The sequence below is a fragment of the Buteo buteo genome, chromosome 10, assembly GCF_964188355.1.
Source record: "Buteo buteo chromosome 10, bButBut1.hap1.1, whole genome shotgun sequence".
Lineage (NCBI taxonomy): Eukaryota > Metazoa > Chordata > Aves > Accipitriformes > Accipitridae > Buteo > Buteo buteo.
This window is the reverse complement of record NC_134180.1, coordinates 34,078,471-34,098,901: the sequence shown is the minus strand read 5'-3', so window position 1 is coordinate 34,098,901 and position 20,431 is coordinate 34,078,471. Positions and strand designations below refer to the sequence as shown.

The window sequence follows — 20,431 nt, the reverse complement described above, 5'->3', positions numbered from 1 at the left end:
TACTACTAATTTTTAAGCAACTACTTTTTCAGGTTTATATGGCATATTTCCTTCCAGACACTGGAATTTTAATTAGATCCCCTGTGAGTTGCTTCTAGTTTTAAAATGAAAAGCAATTAGTTTTTCTACTCAATTCAAGTCTGGGTGAAGCTTTTAAAACAACAACAGGGAGAAGGGGAATTACTACTTTCCCTAAAATTTCCCAGTACTGCTGCATCTGCTCTAGTTGAAGGAATTTTAATAAGAGAAGCCTTAGTGCAATGGTCTCATTCACCAAGGCTGATCGAAACCCTATTTATTCTGTTAGCAAAGGTAAATTCCCCTGTTGCTCAAGGGTTATAGTTTGCTACTACTGAACCTGAAACAACTCTGTCTCAAGGGAGGCTGTTACACAGAATGATTGCCCATTAGGTAAATCAACACACTTACATGAACGTTAATAATTCAGGCATGAACCTTTACATTTTCCGGACACAGGAAGAAGGATGCAGCCAAAGCATTTGTACATCCGCTATCCTCAAAATACAAAACCAGACCTTACGGGCAATAGGTAGACGGAAGTCTCAGCTATCATCTACAAACATGACATTCATCAGATAGGTAACGAGTCCCAAAATTCACACTAGAACCATTTTGTAAAACCTGCTTCTGAGATTTGTAAAAATAAATAAATATAAAAGACAAAGTTGTTGTGGTCTTCTGTGTAGGATATACGAGCATTATTTGCTGAATATTAACACAAGCAGCTAAAGATCTTATTGCATGCTACAGAATTAGCTGCCTTCCAGTATATACAAATCTTAAAATGACCAAAAAAGTTTAAGCACCCTGTGTACCACCTGCCTCATATATAGTGAATGCCGTGGTGCTCTCACACGATCAAGGATCACACATGTGAAATGCTGATGAACTGCAGCTTTAATAACCAGGGCAGGATCTAGAGTGGTATGTTACATGCTCTGCCCACTCTAAAAATAATAAATAAATAGAGACCTTAGTAACAGCCATTTTTCTGCCAGAAGGTGGAACTGAACTTTCAGTGTAAGAGCAGAATAATTTAATTCAGTACCACACTGCTGCCTGCGAGCAGCTCCCTCCACCTGCCATTACAGATGGGAGCAGGACAAAGGTCCCAGTCGTGACAAGCGTCTCCACTGGAAGCCAGCAAGCAACCTGGCTACCTTACAGTTGTGGAAAGTAAATTTTAAAATAGCCTGAACTTCAATTATCCAGCAGTAAGAACCTATGTGCTTCCTACTGAATTATAAAGATGATGTTGCTTCTTTGATTGACTTTAAGCTTTTAATTTTAAAATATAATCTAATGGTAACTTAGTAATCAACCTCATGATGTAATCTCCCTGTTATTTTCAGTTTTTAAAAACTTAATTCAAAGAAATACAAACAAATGTAAGGAACATATGTGTATATCTTTTTTCCTCTGATTTTGAAAGAAAAATAATTTAGAATAAAGGGCAAATTTTCAAACCTGTTATTCCTAAAACTAAGCATTTCAAGTTTGGGAGAGTAAACAAGCAGAGGGACTTTCCCATGAAGTTAACAAGCTGTAGCGCTCTATCCCAAGGTCCCAGCTTATTTTGGAAAACGTTATTTCATTTGAAATAACCTGGCATATGAAATTGCCTGGCATCTTATTGGATGCTGTTTCAGATAGTAAGTGTATCTGCCTGGATCAGTGTTCACTAGGAGTTAGGTTTGCCTGACGGACAGTCAACTGTGCTATACCACACCCACTGACTTTCACATTACATACAGAAGAATAACTCCTGAGGCTAGTGCCATACAGGACTTGACGTCAAGAGTGAACAGAAACATGTTAGAAAGTGTCCCTGACTTCTCTGCATGCTTGCTGTTCCTTTGATTCATAGCAGAGGTTAAGAATGGGCATCAAGAAGAGCGTGTTCAAGACAAAAGAGGCCAGGGAGAGGCTCCAGCATTTCTTAGCAACTTATCAGTGTATGTGCCTGAACAAACAGATTCATAGATTCTATTCAAATACCAAACAAATATCACAGCCTGTTCTCAAATTCACATCTCATATATGATATTTCTTAAGAAAATATTTGTGACTCTACTCTAAATTTCACCCACTTTTCTCTCTTGAATAAATTATTTTTCCCAGGGAAGACTCCTAAATATAGTACAAGTAGAGAACTTAAATTACAAGTAATTCATCTTCCTATGCTCTACTGGCTACTCTTGGAGGTCACAAAGAATGTCCTTTTAATTAATAGTTCTAAATTCCACATGCAACATCAGAACAAAAAATGGCAATATTTGACAATTATTGCTAAAGAAAGATGGCATGCGACTGATTAGCTAGTCTTGTTTCTAGAAGACACTCGTATACTTCTAAAAAAAGGTAAGCTTGTAAAAGCCTGAGACAGCATCAAAACCACTAAGAGCAATTTTTCATTTTTTAAATAGACAGAGAAGAAAAGCAAATAAAAAGAAAAGAAAATATAAATGTTTCTATTGTGAACATTTCTGCATTTGTTTTCCAAGCAATGATCATGTCAACATCTTGTTGCAATCTGCCAAGCAAGGACATTTCTTTCATATTCTGAGGAGCATCTTTCTCTGTCACTTCAGTTAAATGCTTGTACAGCTAATTTAGAGTTTGGTAAATCCAACATATATATCAACTCTAAGAACAAAGTAAAGAGCACAATGTAACTAAGTGGAGAACCTCTACCCAGAAATATGCCTTGTTGAAACCAAATTTTACAAAGCTATCACTATCATAATCACATACAACAGAACCAAGGAGTTTGAAGTGAAAAGGAATTGCCCTATGCAAATTTTTGGCCCTGCATTTTATCTGAGATTCTGAAGCAAAAAGAAAATGGTTTTAATATACCACTTTTAAGATACTGTTAACATTTTAATTTGAAAATCATGGGTCATATTAAAAAAAAAAAACCAATGTCATTAAAGTAACATCCTAGCCTTCCATGACTGGCCTTTATAGCATCCCGAGGAAATATGTCAGATTTTTATGAAAACTTAGAGTTGTTGAGGCTTTTATGGTCATCCCTGAACAATATCTTTGGTCTTCTTTTTCCTTTCAACAGGCTGGATGTCACCTCTCGAAATGCAGTGCTCCAGAAACAGAAGCAGATGGCTCCTTCTAGGTGAGCTACTATGAATTTGCTGTTCTTTCTCAGCATTTCCTTAGTTTGAATCTCCAGAAAGTATTTACAGAACATACTGCCATGTAGGAGGAGGAAAGTCTGACTGTAATGAAAACAACAGTTACTTGTCTTACGTGCAACAGTGATGTGCTTCCAGACAGGCTCCACTGTGGATGATGTGCAACAAATGCAAGCTGTTTCATGCTACTGACTGGTGCCCATTAGGGCCATACCTGAAGTCCAACCGTCTTCTCTGGCATTTTGAAATATCAAAACCAACATAGTCACACATCACCTACCTCCCTCAGCAATAAAAGCATCAAGAAAACATGCTGTTCAGGCAAGCTGTTGAATCTGCATGCGTGACCCTTTCTGAAAATCCGTGGTTACTGTAGGCTGAACAATCACTCTTTCTTTTTCTATAGAAAGAACATCTCCACACACTTCACCTCGATGACTAACAAGCAGTTGCCCATTTGCTCTGAAATGAGCATTTCCCAGTTGCTGCCATGGTAAAACTGGCAGTAATGTAAAAAAAGAAAAGAGTCCTCAACACCTCATGTTGCTCTAAGTAGCAGATAGAGACCATAAGATGGCACACTGCACAGCTGACAGGCTGCCGGAGGCATACAGAAACAAGCAGGATGTTTCTTCTCATGAGAACTGCAGTTAAATCACCAGCACAAATTAACCATGCTAGGAGACTCAAAACAAGATATTTACTTAGATGTATTTATTTTATTTTATTTTATTCTCTATCTCAGGTTCTTTTGCAGGACGTAAGAGGACTGAATCCTGCAGAAAGAGTGGAGGATGGATATGGTAGCAAACTAGACAGTGCAGAGCAGATGAAGAGATAAAACATTTATTCTGAAACTATCAGGACCCTCTTACAATTTAGAAAAGATGAAAAACTAAGTCAGAATAAGTTTCAAAGAGCATATTTTGATGTAGAGTATCAGTATGTTCCAACTCACTACAAAGAACACTGACATTTTTCCTAATGATTCCCAGGTAAAGCAGTCCTAGGGAATTACCTGCATGTCCATGAAGAGGGGAATGTGGTCGCGGGAGAGTTGGAGACGTGCTGGATGTTACGATCAAACTCTTTCTGTTGCTTGTCCGACAGCTGAAAGAGAGAGAGATAAATGATAAGGCATAGTCAGATGAACAAAAGCACCTGAAAGCAGATTCTGCAGAATGTCTTTCAGCTAGGGAAGAATCTCTCAGTATTTAGGTCAGTGTTTCCTCACTTTCTCAATCTCAGTAGTGACCCTGCAAAGAAATAAACATACAGGGCCGAAAGGCACTTTGTCAGCAACAAGTGTTTTAATACTCTAGAAGCAATATAAAAACTGTATCTCATGCTGCACAGGCCACTAGAGATACCTGACAACACATTCCTGATTTACAAAATATGTGCAACACATGCTTTACGAATCACACAAAAAGCAGAAAACTGTAAAATACCCCAGAGTGCTTCAGATATTCTTACCAATATCCAACCTAGCAAATAAATCTATTACAATTATTGGCTATTACTATAATAAACCAGAGCATATTCCTTAGGGCAGAGTTAAAATTATGAAGCAAAGTGTTAGCACAATTCAGCAGATGAGCAGTATTACTAATAAAACTTAAAACCTGAGATTCAAGAATATTTGCGAACACGTGTGGCAATATTGATAGAAAACTGCAAAGCGAGTTTCAGACAAGCCCCCTGCCGAAGCAACTCCGCTCACTGCCATGACTTTGTTCCAGCAAAGAAAGCGACGCTTCTGTATGAGGCTGCTCAGATTTATTTTTTTCCCCACTGGAGTTTCAGAACTTCGCCAAATGAAGAGAATTATGAGTTCCTCCATTTACGTCCCAGCCTGTGCTTGCTAGTAGCAAACATTTAGCTTTAAAGATGATAGAAGTAATTGTAATGGGAAAGAGGAACATTTTTAAATCATGGGAGCTATGAACAAGAGCAACTAGGTATTTAAATCTCTCTCAGATCACCACTTTTCCTGTTGTTTAAACAGCATTAACAGTCCAAGTTCACAGCAAAATCTCACAACCAACCAAGTATTAAAGCTATGTACGTTTATTCATTGTACGTCTAATTTGCTTTCTAGATGGCAGAAACTTTTCTGCTTACTTCAGCAGTTCTTAAAACAGGCAACTAAAATATTGGTCTTGATAGGGAGTGGGAAAATAGACAGGAGCGGGGAAAGCTGAGCAGAGGCTGAACAAGGAGCTCACTGGCCCAGCTCTGGAGGTGTCTTGTGAAGCTCCATGTTGGGTTACTGCAGGCGCATGCAAAGCCTGTTTGCTCGCAGAGCTCCGAATGCTGACGTCCGCCTCGGTCCTTCCTGCACCGGCTGATCTTCTGGAGCTGCCCAACAATAAACACGCTCAGACTGCCAAGAACTACAATTTAATGCAAAACTATTTTGCTGCCACAGGATACAGTGCATCTGACTATTATTATTTGTAAGCTTTTTAATTGCTGTTCTATAGGAAACTAGAGAACTCGATGCAGAAAAAAATACAACTGAACTGCCAACTATAATAAACAGTAATAAAGTTGAAGCACCATTAACTGCTATTCAGGCTCTTTAGTGTACTTAAAGCATTCCTCAAAATTATCCAACTGATTCCATACAATCTCCATTTACAGTCATGTATTATTCAACAACAGTCCATCCAAAAACTGATTGCCATTGTGTACATCATATGGAAAAACCAACAGTCTGACTTTAAGAAGCTTAAAATCTGTTCATGGATTATTTTTTTTTAATGTTTTCAGTTACTCTATTCCAGTAACTCTTGAAAAAAACAGAACATTCAATTCTAACATTAATACCAGATAATCATTATGTTTATATTACTAGAAAATCTATCTCATAACACAGAAGTCCTGAGTATTCTAATATATATTACTATGCAAGAAATAAAAAATTCTTGGGTTTGTAATGTAAGAATTTAAGATCTTGCTCAATATAAAACACTAGTGCAATGAGAAAACAGACCCCTATCCTCTATGGTCATATCCCTTTGCTAAAGAGAGTTCCTAAAATATACTTTACCACAGCGATGACTGGAGCTGTCTATGGAAACTTGGTATATTTAAATCACAGCATAACAGGGAACATGAACTGTCCCAAACTCAGAGCTTTTTAACTGCTTGCCCACGTTTGCCAAATTGAACCGAGCTTTACAAACCCATTTTCTCTGCCTGTATTTGCAAAGACAAGGAACCAAAAGAGAAAGGGTTAAGTGGCTGGAGAACAAGCACAGCTGAGACCCCTTAAAATAGGTCAGATTTACAGGAGTGTACCCAGAGGAGGGAATAGCTTGGAGTGAAAGCCTAGCCCTAAGTTAGGAATAAAACATTATTCTCTTTACGCCCTCAAAATTGAATAACTTTCCATTTCCCTGGATCTTTAATCTGGGAAGGGGGAACACCATTTAGGTCTGTTTAGCCACTTCTATGAACCATGTGTGTTGGCAATAAGGCAAAGCTTAAACACAGAGGCTAAAACCAGAATTTCTGATTTCTTGAATCCATGTTATATGATGAGAAAAATATACAGACAAATACAATCATACTCTCTACTGGTTGAAGAGAGCTCTCTGGATATATACACAAAACTTTTAGTAGATCTTGGAATCCCAAAGAAACTACAGAACAAGAGAGTGATGAAGTTCTGGTAGTCACAAAAATACAAAAAAAGGGGGGAAGGGAAGAGGTAACATGAAGCCTTCAGTTGGGCAACCTGCCCCAAGAAGTCACTACAACAGCATTTGAGTACCTCCTAAAGAAGAAGGGCTAAATATGAAAAAAGCACAGCTGGCTTTAACCAGGACTTTGTGCCAAAGACATTCAAACTAGTCAACTTAAATGTTGGCAGTAACAGTTCAAATGAAGAAAAAAATTATTTCCTAGAAGATGCACTTTAGCCAGACAGACTGTACTGGGCTTAATACTGAGCTACAAGGCCAATGATGATGACAGACCATCCTTTAAATTGCATTAATTATTGTTTGTTACTGATCACAAATTCTCCAAACAATACTATATGTTTCCTTGCCCTAAGAATAATTCAATCTACATAAGACAACCAGAGTAGAAGGAGAAAGTAGAAAGGGAAAAGGTTACCTATATATCTCTAAGTATTTTAACTAGAAAAAATAAAGTTCTTAACCAGTCCAGTGAGATTCCGAACATTATTATTTGTTTATAAGCCAAAGTTTTGCTATTTTCATTAAATGCAAGGCGAGCCTTACCCTGACCCTCCTTTCCTCTCACAATTTGGTATGGGTCTTGTTAACCTTTTTTTCTGAGATCCCACTTCATAATTTCAGAGAACAAATACCCTCCAGGTCTTCCAGTTTAGGCAAAACACAATTTTAATAGCGCAGAGTTTCTGCACTGCCCGAAGCTGCAGGGTCGAGCTCCAGCCAGCAGAGTGCTTTGGAGGGCTGTCAACACGCCAATACCCCTGCTGCCACCCCCTGCCCTCCCGTGCCACCAAGGTCCCACACCCACGCTGCCAAACCCACGTCTAGAAACCCGTGAGAGCACGAGAGCAACTGGACTTAATTTGGAACACGCACAGCAAAATGGAGAGTTCATATAGAAATATTTGAAACAATGCCTTTGCCATCACTATGGATATAGAGCTTTTACTATTTCTAGACTTAACTGCTCTGCCTGCAGTAAAAATAACATTTGTTACATGTACTGAAGCGTTCCCAGTGCATTCTTGAAACTGAACACTGCAGGACATCGGACGTGGGTCTGGTAACTGGACACTGGTTTTGGACCCACTGATATGCGCCCTGGAGCCAGCACCCTTGGCCAGAAATATTTATGAGAACATTTGGTAGCGTACCTGCGAGCTGCTCGCAGCCCGGGTGCTCTTCAACTACACTCTAACAAACCTTCTCCTATGCACCAACAGACAATTCCATGTCGAGCCTCTAAAATGAGCACCATTAGTACCCCTTGTTTCATATGCATTTTCAGTCTGAAAAAGAAATCAATGTTTCAGTTTCAGCATGAATCAATATTTGATTCTTTATTTTAGCAGTTTACTCAGGGGACATCTCTAACTTACTGAGCAAAACTGATTAAAGTCCATGAGGCATTCATGTAATGAAAGCAAGGGCCGCAGAAAAACAATTTAAAAATAAAAACCAGCCACCAATATCAGGTAATTTCATAGCGTTGCTGGTTATTAGGAATGAATAATGATAAGGAAGTTGCTCAAAATCTATCTAAATTTATAGGCCTTGAAAAATTTCTCATAGTTGAAGCTGCTGAATATGCAAGTAAACAAGATTAGCACCGATTGCACGAGTCTTCCTATAGACTTTGACAGAAATCCACTTGAAGTAAAAAGATGTACAGAAAAGTTATAGCTTAAATCACATTTTGGTTAGTAATCATTAATGCATTTTATTCATATTAGTGATCTTTAATTATAGTTTTAGTTTTGTAAACCACTTCAGGTTGTCAGAGTGCCAGATTAACTCCTGCATCAACTAATAACTCCTTTCAAAATAACATTTCAGAAGCCCAACATCAGACTTGTTCCAGATTTGACATTTAATTCAGTAAGCCCAAATCTCAATGAAACGGGATCCAAAATTCAGAGCAATCATACCTACAAAAGCTATCCGTGGTTACATATTTTCCTAAAATGTCCTATAACCTAACCAAACTTCGCTAGATTCTCCTCTGATGTTACAGGAGTTTGGTTTCAGTTGATTTGCTTTACAAAAACTTCTTTATGAGAAACAGACATTTTGGAAGTGAAAATAAGTATTTAAAATTTTTATTCACAATGGCAGAAAATTTACAAAATCCAAAATCTGCATGTCAATGAATGCACCAGCTGCGCAGCAATGTTAACTAGATGTGGAAGTTATTGTCTTAATTATAGTAATTCAAAGATGGAAGCAATTTTGTAAGCTTTAGCGCTACCAACAACAGGGATAATTAGTTCTCTAAAATAGATAAGAATAAGAAAGCATCTGGTTCAACTGATTATTTTTTTCACGTTCAAGAATAGTTTAAAAGTTATTCATCCTAGAATAACTGGGAAAAAAAAGTGTTATTATTCATGGTGTAGGTTTAGTGGTTTGCACATTCCTACAATAAACACTCCCCCTTTTCTCTTAAGGAAATAGAGTTACACTCACTTAAGACTTAAAGGATGGAAGCACAAGTCCAAAAAGCAACTTCTTAAAGATCGCAGACAGATTGTCCATTACCACAGACACAGAACTATCGTCTTCCCAGTGTCACCCAGGAAAACAGCATATATTTCCTGTCATTAAGTCCCAGAAGCATCCTTAATTTGGATCCCTTCCTGGTTACCTTGTCCAGACTAAACAACTAAGGATTCTTTCTCCAGTGCATCTCTCGACAGTCTTTCCCTGCCATCCATTCCTTTATAAGTTCAAACCCCAGCTCCTATGACCTCGAGACTGGGTTGCAGTATTGCTGCTTCCCCCATCTTATCGAAGAATTTCAAATAGGATTGAAGTCTCGAACCTAAAGGAATTTAGCCTTAAAGAAAAATAGCAATGAAAACCAACTGCATGAGTGTAGCATCCTCTTCCACAAGAAGATTTGCACGACTTGCATGGACTAGTTACTACAACCATAATGACTACAACCACAGAAACAGTTGCAAGTTGTTCAACAAGCCAGGCTCTTCTCAAATTTGTGTTGTTCCTTATTTTGAAGCTCATGGGAGGAAATAAACTGGACAATATGCTCCAAGTTTTCCAGCTTGCTGTAGGTGGCAGTTGTACCAGGCTGCTGCAGACTCACTCTGTGTTAATGGGTGTTTGTTCTACGTGGGATGAAAAGCTTCATTCCCCCTCCCTCCTTTTTTTTTCTTTTTTTTAAATGCCCATTTCATATTAATCCAGATATGTGCAATATATGAGCTGCTTCAGAGGAAGAAATTTTGCACAGTCATCTAAGAGGTACAAGAAAGTCTTCTTGGAAAGTGAAGATGACTTCACTTTGCCATGAAACAAGAGAAAAGTCCTGCCAGTATGGTTGAAGCCTTTCCCTTCTGTATTAAAAGTAAGATGTTAAGGGGTGTTCCCATGCTTCATGCTGGTACCAGTAAATTAGAGTCCCTGTGCAGATGACTGTGGAAAGATGTGAATTCTGTGAGACAAGAAGCATGGAGATAAAAGATGTAGTCAGCTTGTGAAGTATGGGCTGCACTTCTGTACAGATATCCAAAAAGAACACGGGGGGGGGGGGGGGGGGGGGGGGGGGGGGGGCGGGGCATAAAAAACATGACCATCTTTTTTTCATAATGCCACACATTTCAGCATGCTAACAAACACACTAACTGAAGTGAACAAGGAGTTGAGCAATGCAAGACTTACAAAGCATGTGGTAAGTTGGATGTAGACTGGTTCTTTTGTTTTAAGGAAAATTAACATCTTAGTACTTAGGAATTAACTTATTGCATGAAAGACCATTTTCCTTTCATCTAAAACAAGCTATATGTTAGATAAACCCTTCTACTTCATTTAGAGCTCAAATTCAAGAAGCAGCATCACCTCAAGCTAAGAAATTACAAAAGAAAAGGATAAAATTGCCAGTTAACACCAAATTTATGTCTAATTTGCCTAATGTTTGAGGCTGGTGCACACCTGCTTACACCACACTGTATAGTCCAGACCTTCTGCATTATTAACAACATAGGAACAACTCTGCAAAGCCAAACAAAATGAAATGTCACAACAAATTACAATGACTGGTACAACTATTCTCAACTAAATCAAGCCACTTTATTCCAAAACATTCCTCCCTCCCAGATACTCTCCAAACCTATCTCTGTTCTTATATGAAAAGAAAAAAAGTAAGAAAAAAAATCTCTGATTATGGAAGAGACACCTCAGAATAAATATAGACACTATTTAATGGGAGAAAACATACACCGACCTCCTCAAGCATTACAGTCTCCTGCTTCAGTTGTGTTATGCATTATACTGCCATGAAGTTACATCACAAAGTGTGAAAGGATGATTTAATGAAAACTAAGCATAACTGCATACTTTCATTTCCCATTTCCTCCAACTCTATTATTAAATGCTTCATGTAGCATAACTGCTTTTTAAATAAGTCTCTACTCAATTCTCACAGAAGATAGTTTATCACATTTTTTTCCTCCAAAAAATCCAAGCAAACAAATTCAAGAATGAAATGACAAAACAATTTTATATTGTTTCAAATCTTTTAACCGTGTAGCCTACAATTATATACAGGTGTGTAATATAACAAACCCATTCTAAACACTCTCCCCAAAGATGCATCCAGAAAACTAAGCATATGAGCTGAAAATGAAAAGAAACAGTTTTCCAGGATTCAAAAGTAAGGGGGTTTAAAATAAATCTTGTATAAAATAACAGGAAAAGTCACTTAGTTGCTTTGTAGCACACAACATTAACAGTTCTCTTAATTTTGTTTCAGAGCATTTTCTTAGTTTAAGTATCAAAAAATGTTACAAATTAGCTCTTTATCAGCTAATTGTAGTTTCAAACCTCAGTGTGAGGATAAATTACATATCTAATTTAAAAGCTATTCTAACAATACATTGTTTTAGAAATAATCTCCAAATCAGACTGTATCAATGGAGTTGTCTTTTCTGCACAGAGCACAGATTTTCACACAGTCATACAGCAGAGTAATAACCACAGTGGGAGCATTATGAATGTAAATGGGACTAAGATGTTTGCAACTGAATTTTTTGCCAAATTTTAAAAATACATATTCTGAAGGTTAGAGCAACAAAATCAATACACATGGGTGATAAAATGTACATTTTTCCTGTGTCAAATACTCAAATCAAAAAGTAATCTTTTCCCTAAAAAAACAGCATCCAGGGTTTATTTTCTAGTGATGATTCACAGCTAAAAACTTTTCAATAGATTATACAGAAGCTCATAAAAGATGATGTGCCAACGACACCTTTGTAATAACTACATAGATTTTTCACAACTCGATGGAATCAAAAAGCTATTCCTCTAGTTCATATGAATCGTCAGGTCTGATCAGTCTTAAATTATTGCCGGGTAGGGCAAATGCACCAGCACAGACACTACTCTAAGGAAATCCTAGTACAGAGAGAGCACGGGAAATAGAAAAAAAAAATTTAAAAAATTATTTATATATATAGAGATATATATCTGCCTCTGAATGTTGCCCTCCCTCCAAAAAAGTGAATGTGGACATATGTGTGGTTCAGCAGACCCCAAGCTGAATAGGCTTAGTCGATAGGTGGAAAGCAAATCTCCCCAGCCAGCAGCACCGCTGGTTCGCACAGAGGAACCCCTGCTGCTGGAGCTGACTATTCCCAAACTGTAGTTTGGAAGAGGCAGAGAGGTGGAGAGGCCTTGTGCTCTCCTCAGCTCCACTGGAACGGTTTTGCCCTGTTGGCGAGACTCATCTTTCCAACTATGGAGATTAACAATAACAACCCTACTGAAGAGCTTCAGGTTTTGTGCCTGCTTGGCAGAATTTTATGCTTATGTTATGCTTTCATACTAGCTGGAACTACAGTCGTACTTTGGCTTTTAGGCAAACTCGTCAGCTAACAAGTGCTGGGCCATGCTTCCATCCCTGGTACTACTGCTGTTTAGCAGATGAGCTTTACTTATTGCCATCCTCAGCTCTCAAAGGGGCAAGATGGACAGTATCAACTTTCCTAAGAACCATCTGGTGCATTTAACTTGCAAGCACTTTCCAATCCACTAGAGTACAGAAAAGCCTGAACAGAACATGGCACTGCATCTGGACAAACATGCAAGAAGAGCAGACACCAGGGAGAGTATGTTGTTAGTCAATAAATCCACTCCACAAGTCCTCATCTACAACCAAATCCTCACCATTCCAGGTGGCTTTGGGTAAAAACATCATCCCTCAATTTTTCAGTTCTATGTGGCTTTTGACAGAAAGGCTTCCCAGATACTTTGGATTTATCTTAGAAGCTAAAGGCACCAAAATATCTGACCTTTAAAAAAAAAAATCCATCAAGGTAAGCTGCAACATATATAATTGTGCTTTGCACCACTGGTTCATCGACTCCTTCATCCCTCGTACCTTTCTGACTCATGCATCGCTCCAACCATTGCTTGCTATGAGAACCATGTTCTTTTATCACACTGGGACTGCAGGTCTCCCTTTTTGAATTTTGCAGAGCTTCAATATAAAAAAAAAATATTTATTGAATAGGTAAATAATTCACAAGTTCATCCCCTATGCAAAGTATAGTAGATAATGATGTAGATCCAGAAAATCAAAGCCTCAGTCTCAATCTGCCTACTTTGTAATGATACTTTAAATTTATACTTTTGCTTCTAAACTAAAAGGCAAGAGTGTACTTTGTATTTTCATTATACAATGAAAATTCTAAAGCAATAACGTTTCCCAACTCTTAGCAGCTTCTTACAAAAAAACCCCAAACCAAACCAAAACAAACAAAAAAAACCCAAATCAGCATCAACTTAGCAACGTTTCTTAATAAGGACGGGTTGCTTCTAAGGATAGTCCAATGAAGAAAGGTTCATTTTTTCCAGAGGGGCAAAATCACCTTCCTGTGAAAGTCTTAAAACATGTGTATGTATGCGTACACAGACAAACCTTCAGCCTCCAAAGGCCTTCAAACAGTGCACACACAGACAAACCTTCAGCCTCCAAAGGCCTTCAAACAGAAGCATTGAAAACAATTTGCCACTCATGTTTGCACACACAAAGATGGGAGAAAAATCCTAAAAAATATCTCTAAAAAATACAAGCAATGCATGAGGGTGCTAAGGTAGGCTGATAATAGTCTAATGGACATATTAGGAAAATATCCAGGCTTAACAAAACCGTAATCTCAGCAAATAAGCTACAAAACTTTTGACGTTTGTCCAGGACTGTCTTAGAAAGGAACGTGCCGTGCTTTGCCCGTCTGGACTCAAAAGGGGCTGAGCAGAGCTGTTCCCAACCAAAGCAAGATAAAGGCGAGACATGCGTGCTGGTGTGCTGCTTTAATCCAAAACAGATACTGAGGGAGAATATGCTCAGGTTGCTCCCTTCAGCTTTTCAAAAAGAAACGCTACTTGGGACCCTTCTAATCAATAACCTCATTGAATGGCAGAGAGGGAAAAAGGATACGCAGATAAGAGTTGGCTCTAAATGTCAAAGAAGTTGACAGACAGGAGCTGGAGTTCTGTGGATACTGAAAATGCTCAGCAAAAGTGGTACAAATTCATGTAGAGAGATATACTACACTGTTGCAAATCAAGTATTCAGTTACTTGGTCCTTACTCATTTAGGGAGGCAAGTCTGTCGATAAACCATTGTCTCAGATAAAAACAACAAACTTACAAGACATGAACAAATGACTCACAAAAATACATCAGATAACTATATTGCAGTGTATTTCAGATCAAATAAGCAGCCTACTTTAATAAGAAAATACACCTGTAGAAGGCATTTCAAATTAATGGAGCAATGAAACCACAAAAGGCAGCAGAAGAGGGGGAGGCCAAGGGTACGGATCCCACCCTGGCACAAAGAGCAGCCCTCAGATCTCCAGCAAGGCTAAGTTTCTGGAACAATCAAGCCTGATTACATGTTAAACCTCATTCTTTTGTGTACAGCCTTACTTGCTGTCTGAGCCAAATGTTCATTATCCAATAGCTATCAATTTTTCATGCAAGGATGGCCATTCCAGTTTAATAACTATACTAACAATACTACAAATAGATACACACACAGAGTTTTGAAATTTTAGCAGCTCCAAGCTGAAACAATCATTCACAAACTAAGCAGAAGAAAAACACAAACATTAAAAGCCACAAGCTGAGAGGTAAAGCTTGCTGCAGTACATGTCGAAGGGTAAAGCAGTTCTGCCATCGCCTAAGAAAGTATCCTTGTGTTAAACGCTATTCCACTTAAGAAGGCTGAAGATTAACCTAAAAATCAATGCCACTTACAGCAAGATGGTGGAAAGCCGTAAGTACAAATATATGAATGTATCAAAAATAAATGGATGGTAGCAGTGATGGCAAAAATGAATCATAAAAGAAATTAGGAAAAAACTACATCCTAGTAAAATCACAGAGCCATAATTTACACAGCTATTTAAAAAAACAATAATAATAAAATAATAAATGTACCTCTTCTAAAATTGGATCAGAATGCAAATGAAGAAACCACTAAAAGCTTTTTGAATGCTTTATGTACTTATTCCTAATTAAAGGAACTAGAAACAGGTAAGTATTATTTTTACAAAAGCTGTGTAACAAACTTTAGCACAAACTCACAAGCACAGGCAAACATGGCCCAAATTTTCTCTGAGACAAATCAAGGAAATATAGGACTGTTAAATAAAATTAGCCTATTTCTGTATAAGTAAAAGATTGCTGTAAAATACATTTCTGGGAGCTGGGTATTGTCATATCCCAACTTTCTCGCCGTACCGGTTCTGTTCCACCACAAAGTCTGAAACCAGCACGGCCAGCATGAAACCAAATGAGACCCATGAAAATTGCAGAAAGTACAAGAATGAAGACACAGAGGAAGACAAATGCAAACACTTACAGAAAGTCAGGTCTTCAAATTCCATAGCAATCATGTTTAATTTAAATTAAGTCTGCTAATTGTAACATACCAATTTACCATGCAATCAAGACTGGAACAAAAATTACAGGACAGGAAAACATACAATATGCTGGAAATAAGTAATTTCAAATGCCACCACATGATTCAAGCTAGTTTCCTTAGAGATCAAAGATTCAGGGAAAGACTGTTCTCATATGTGCTTGAAGAACATTTTAATCTACAGAGGCTTTGAGTCGCAGCAGGTCTCCTCTAGTACATGCTCACTGACAGTGTCTTATGATACCAAAAGTAACTGCTTCAGCATCAAATAAAACAAGTGAAGTGACGTTTACATCTCCTATTAATTCTGAAATAGTTTAAGTGATATGCTTAGTAGTATGTAAACACAGCAGGCAGTAATGGATATGGGGAGACTAATGCAAGCATCATACCACTATGTAAGCATAACATTTGCTTAGATATTCAATACATGACTAAGCTTTGTCGTCATATAAAATATCACAGTCAAATCCCAACTTCTCAAATGAGGCATTTTTGTGGAAAAGATCAGAATTTATGAAGCTTACAATCTCAAAACATGTCCAATTTACTGCACAGCATTGCCTAGAACGATAGCCAAGAGAGACTGGTATCAGGTGGCTTGGATTTCACATCTGGCACAAGGACTCCCCTGTGCAGGACTTGTAAGCATTCCCCTTCTGAATCCTGATTCTCTGGACCCTTCCACCTTCAGCCAACATAGTACCAAAAGCAAGCACGCCAGAACAGTCTTTAAACTTTTAAAAAGCTTGGAATAAACTATAAGATTTCACTACTGAAGTGCTTATTATTTTATCTACAAATCTCCTCTAAAGAGCACTTAGGTATTATTCCGTAGTGCTCAAAATAATAGGAAAAAAAATTGGGCTATGGACTGGGCAAAACTATTCAGGGAATAAATGATAAGAATTTACATACATAGAATCAAATCACTTCAAAGGTGTTTTCCTTAATGCTTTGAAAGAATGTATACTTTCTCAATATGGTAACTGGGACAGTGGTCAATACTAAGTGTTCAGCACCTGACCGAAAACTAAGTCATTTGTCTTGTGGTAGGCGTATGGTGATGGAAGATGACGTCATACACTGTTTCTCTCAGTTCCTTAAACAAGGTCTGCTTTTTATAAAAAAGCATTTTGCCCTACGATATACAGTTCCTTGTTAACATCAGCATTCAGCTGCCATTAAAGTAACGGGAATTCCAAGTGCACCGGAGAACATCTCAGTTTGCTCCTCACCACAACCCAGCACCTCTTCAAAGAAGAACAAGGACCTGCAAAGAGTAACATCATGGCATGGGCAAAGGTTCCTCAGAACCAGATATATCTACAAGTCCATCCCAGAGCTTTAAGATGATGGGCGCTCTGAATTTAAAACTCACTTGTCAGAGACAAACAACAGTTGAAATAAGCAGATGCACAGACTTTGTAAGAATTCCAAAACCCAAATGTGTCGACTTCAATTAAACACAAGAACTGCACATTTCCAGGCCAAACACATGCCAGTATGTACTTTTTCTGTCTCACTTTCCATAGTAGCACTGATCCGATCTGAGTGTCCTCTGTGAAGTCAAGAATCTCTCTTCTCCTCCTACCTCTTCTGAAACCAGTCTCTTTCCCCAATATTTCATTTTGCTCACTTAAAACATCAGTGTAAAATTATTTTACATTCAGCAGCCTCCTTCATGAGAAGGATCCAAATAATTCATTAAATTGTCCACAATTTGCACGTTGCTAAGTTTCCTCTCCACAAAAGTTCTGACTTGAAAAACTGGTTTGTCCTGGGCAATAGCCAAGTGTTCAAACAAGAGAGTTTCCATCTGAACAAAAAGCTTTAAAGGCTTAAAACTTCAGTATTAACCCTGTAGGACACTTTGGGTTTTAGTCTAGCAGGGAAACAGCCAACAGTATTCAAAATGAATTTAACATCTGATTTACACAGAAAGAATCCCAAATAAACTAGAAAGTACAAACAATCAAGGTGTATTCCCTGAATCATTACACTTATCTGGGGTATTAGGAGGACCTTCCTTCCATTCATGGTGCACCAGTCTCTGTCATTGTATTTCAGTAGCACAAATACCCTGTAATGGAGAGCTCCCCAAATTTCATCCATTAGTGAGCAAAATACCCATTACGTTTTCATACAATCCAAAAGACTATTCTCATAAAGAGCTTTTCAGAAGATAAGATAGAATTTTTTTCTCCCCAAAACAGTGTTTTTGTCCTAAGGCCATATTGAAATACTAGCAAAAGTAATTTGGATGAAATTTCCTCTCCAATTAGGAGTGTCAGGAGGCCATTTAATACACTGAGCTAGGTAAAAAAAATTGAGCTAAGTATTATCAAAAGCATCAGATTTCCAGGTCTTTCACATCCTTCCCAACATAAGGGAAACATTTCTTACTTTATTCATTTAAGCAAGGAAATGTGTGGCATGACAGCTGTCACTTTAAAGTTAATTATAGGATAGACTCACATTTTTAAGATTAGTTTTATGTTACCACAAGAAAGTAAGTATTCTGCTAGCGTCAAACTAATTGTTTTTCTTCAAAGTGACAATGTATATATGGAGGAGGTGGCATCCTTCTGACATACACAGCTTTTAATGTCAATCTAGATGAATCAGCATAAAAAAAAGACACCGAATACATTTGGAGGGATATATGTATGGACTCACTGTCTAACACAGTCCTGTTATGGTAGCTTAAAAGTCAGCACGAATACACCCATGCATCAGAAAGCACCATTTACATGCTCTTGGCCACCTGATCATTTCCCACTCATTCGTTTACATCCCAGTGAAAGGCGGTTTCTCTTATTGTTTGTTAATATTTCAATAATGAAGAGCATTTTTCATAGCTACCAAGGAACTGTTTATAATGAAATACAATGATTTCCATAGAATCACTGATTTTAAAGGTGTCTTGCTACTTAAAGGATAGTTAATTCCTGCGATTTTAACAAATTACCAAATTACTGCATCACTGATGCCCTTTCACTGAAAGGAAAAAAGGAAAGAGAATTAGACCATCAATGGCAATCGTGGACACAAACCCAGCATGTCCTTCCTAACAGAAATCCACCTTTGTCATCCCCCAGAGTTATCTTTCAAAGTCACTTCAATACACAAACCTCCCGTCTTAATTTTGCAAAAAGAAAGTCACTAAACAAAAGTGAAATTATTAAAATCCATAGTCACAGCCTGTTCCACCCAGACAGGATTAAACTGCTCAAAAAGTGAGGAAACATTAGAAATCATCATTCTAAGTCAGTTTTTCAAGACCAACAAACATCCACTTGTACAATGCTACACTGCTGTTAACAGTATCAAACTGCAAGAGTATATTCAAGATACGCCCAAAGCGCAAAGAAACAAAAGGATTTAAAAAACAGAGGCATTTAATTTAAATATGTCAGAATGATGCTTTATCTTTCCATAATCCAATTTCAGTAGGTAATGCCTCAGTACAGCTGATACTAGAATACCAACCCCATGTGCCCTTTGAACCAAGGAATCCTCATATTTCTTCTATAGTTTAAAATCATAAAATATTTATACAGAACGAGTTTGACAGGTAAATCTGATTTATGTTTATGTCACCCCTCCCATGACAAACTTATGTATTTACAGTTTGCTCTTGACTTTCTCTATCCTTCCGGGAATATGCTCAAGAAGAAACAATCCAGCCACTTTGACCGAGGAGCAGATGGTTCACTTTTACAGTACCATTAGCTGCAGCGAGAATCCCACCAGCTGCACAAGACAGCTCATTTCAACAAAACGTACCAAGGAGAAAGAGGATTCCTTCCCATTTGCCTCCTAATGTAGGAAAAGCCATATGGGAGTGAAGCCCTTTAGGATTTTTAGTACGTATCAGAAGCCATCATTATAGAGAAATGTGCCATAGCACAGTAGTCAGAATACCACTAGTAACCCATTCTTGCAATGTTAAAACAAATTAAAAACTAAGAGAAATCGAAGGGGGAGAAGCCCAGAATTAAGAGCACACAAGCTATCACAAATGCAGTAGGACCGTACAGAAGTTTTACAAACAGATCAGAGGAAAATTGTATCAAATATTTGACACAGCGAAAAATTCCCTGCTGCTAAAAATGCCCAAGATTGCAAAGTTACAGAAGAAATTTAAATTGCAATCATAATTTTTAAAAATAAGAAGTTTACTAAGAAGTGAACATTACGCTTTGAAAGGGGGCCAATTAAAATGGAAAAATATTTATTCATTTAATAATATGGTACTTCATTCCAAGTGCCCAGATGCCATGATCCTGAGAACATTAACACACAGAAACACCCAGGTCCCAGCACTGCAACACACTAGATGTACAGTGACCTCTCTCATAGTCCAGATATTTGGCAGCAAAGTTACTACATACGTGTTCTCAGGATCAATGCCCTGGCAAGAATCACAATATAACAGTCTATCGTATGAACTAGCCGATTTATCACGATACATGTAAGACCAGCCCAACCTGGCTACCCATCTCCCCCAAGATGGTAGGCAAAGAGCTGGCAGGCCGCCAGCGGAGCATGGCAGAAGGTGATATTCCCAGCAAACTGTCACACATGCTCAAATATTT

General features: G+C 37.9%; 1 protein-coding gene across 11 annotated transcripts in view; it reads right to left on the bottom strand.

Annotated features, from left to right (window-relative positions):
- Positions 1-20,431, bottom strand: part of MAST2 (microtubule associated serine/threonine kinase 2) — a 198,647-nt gene that overhangs the window by 66,113 nt on the left and 112,103 nt on the right. For all 11 annotated transcript variants that reach the window (XM_075037013.1, XM_075037005.1, XM_075037008.1 and 8 more), the window contains one exon: positions 4,192-4,283. In XM_075037013.1, the coding sequence (XP_074893114.1) occupies positions 4,192-4,283 (92 nt within the window). The remainder of the gene's footprint in view (positions 1-4,191; positions 4,284-20,431) is intronic.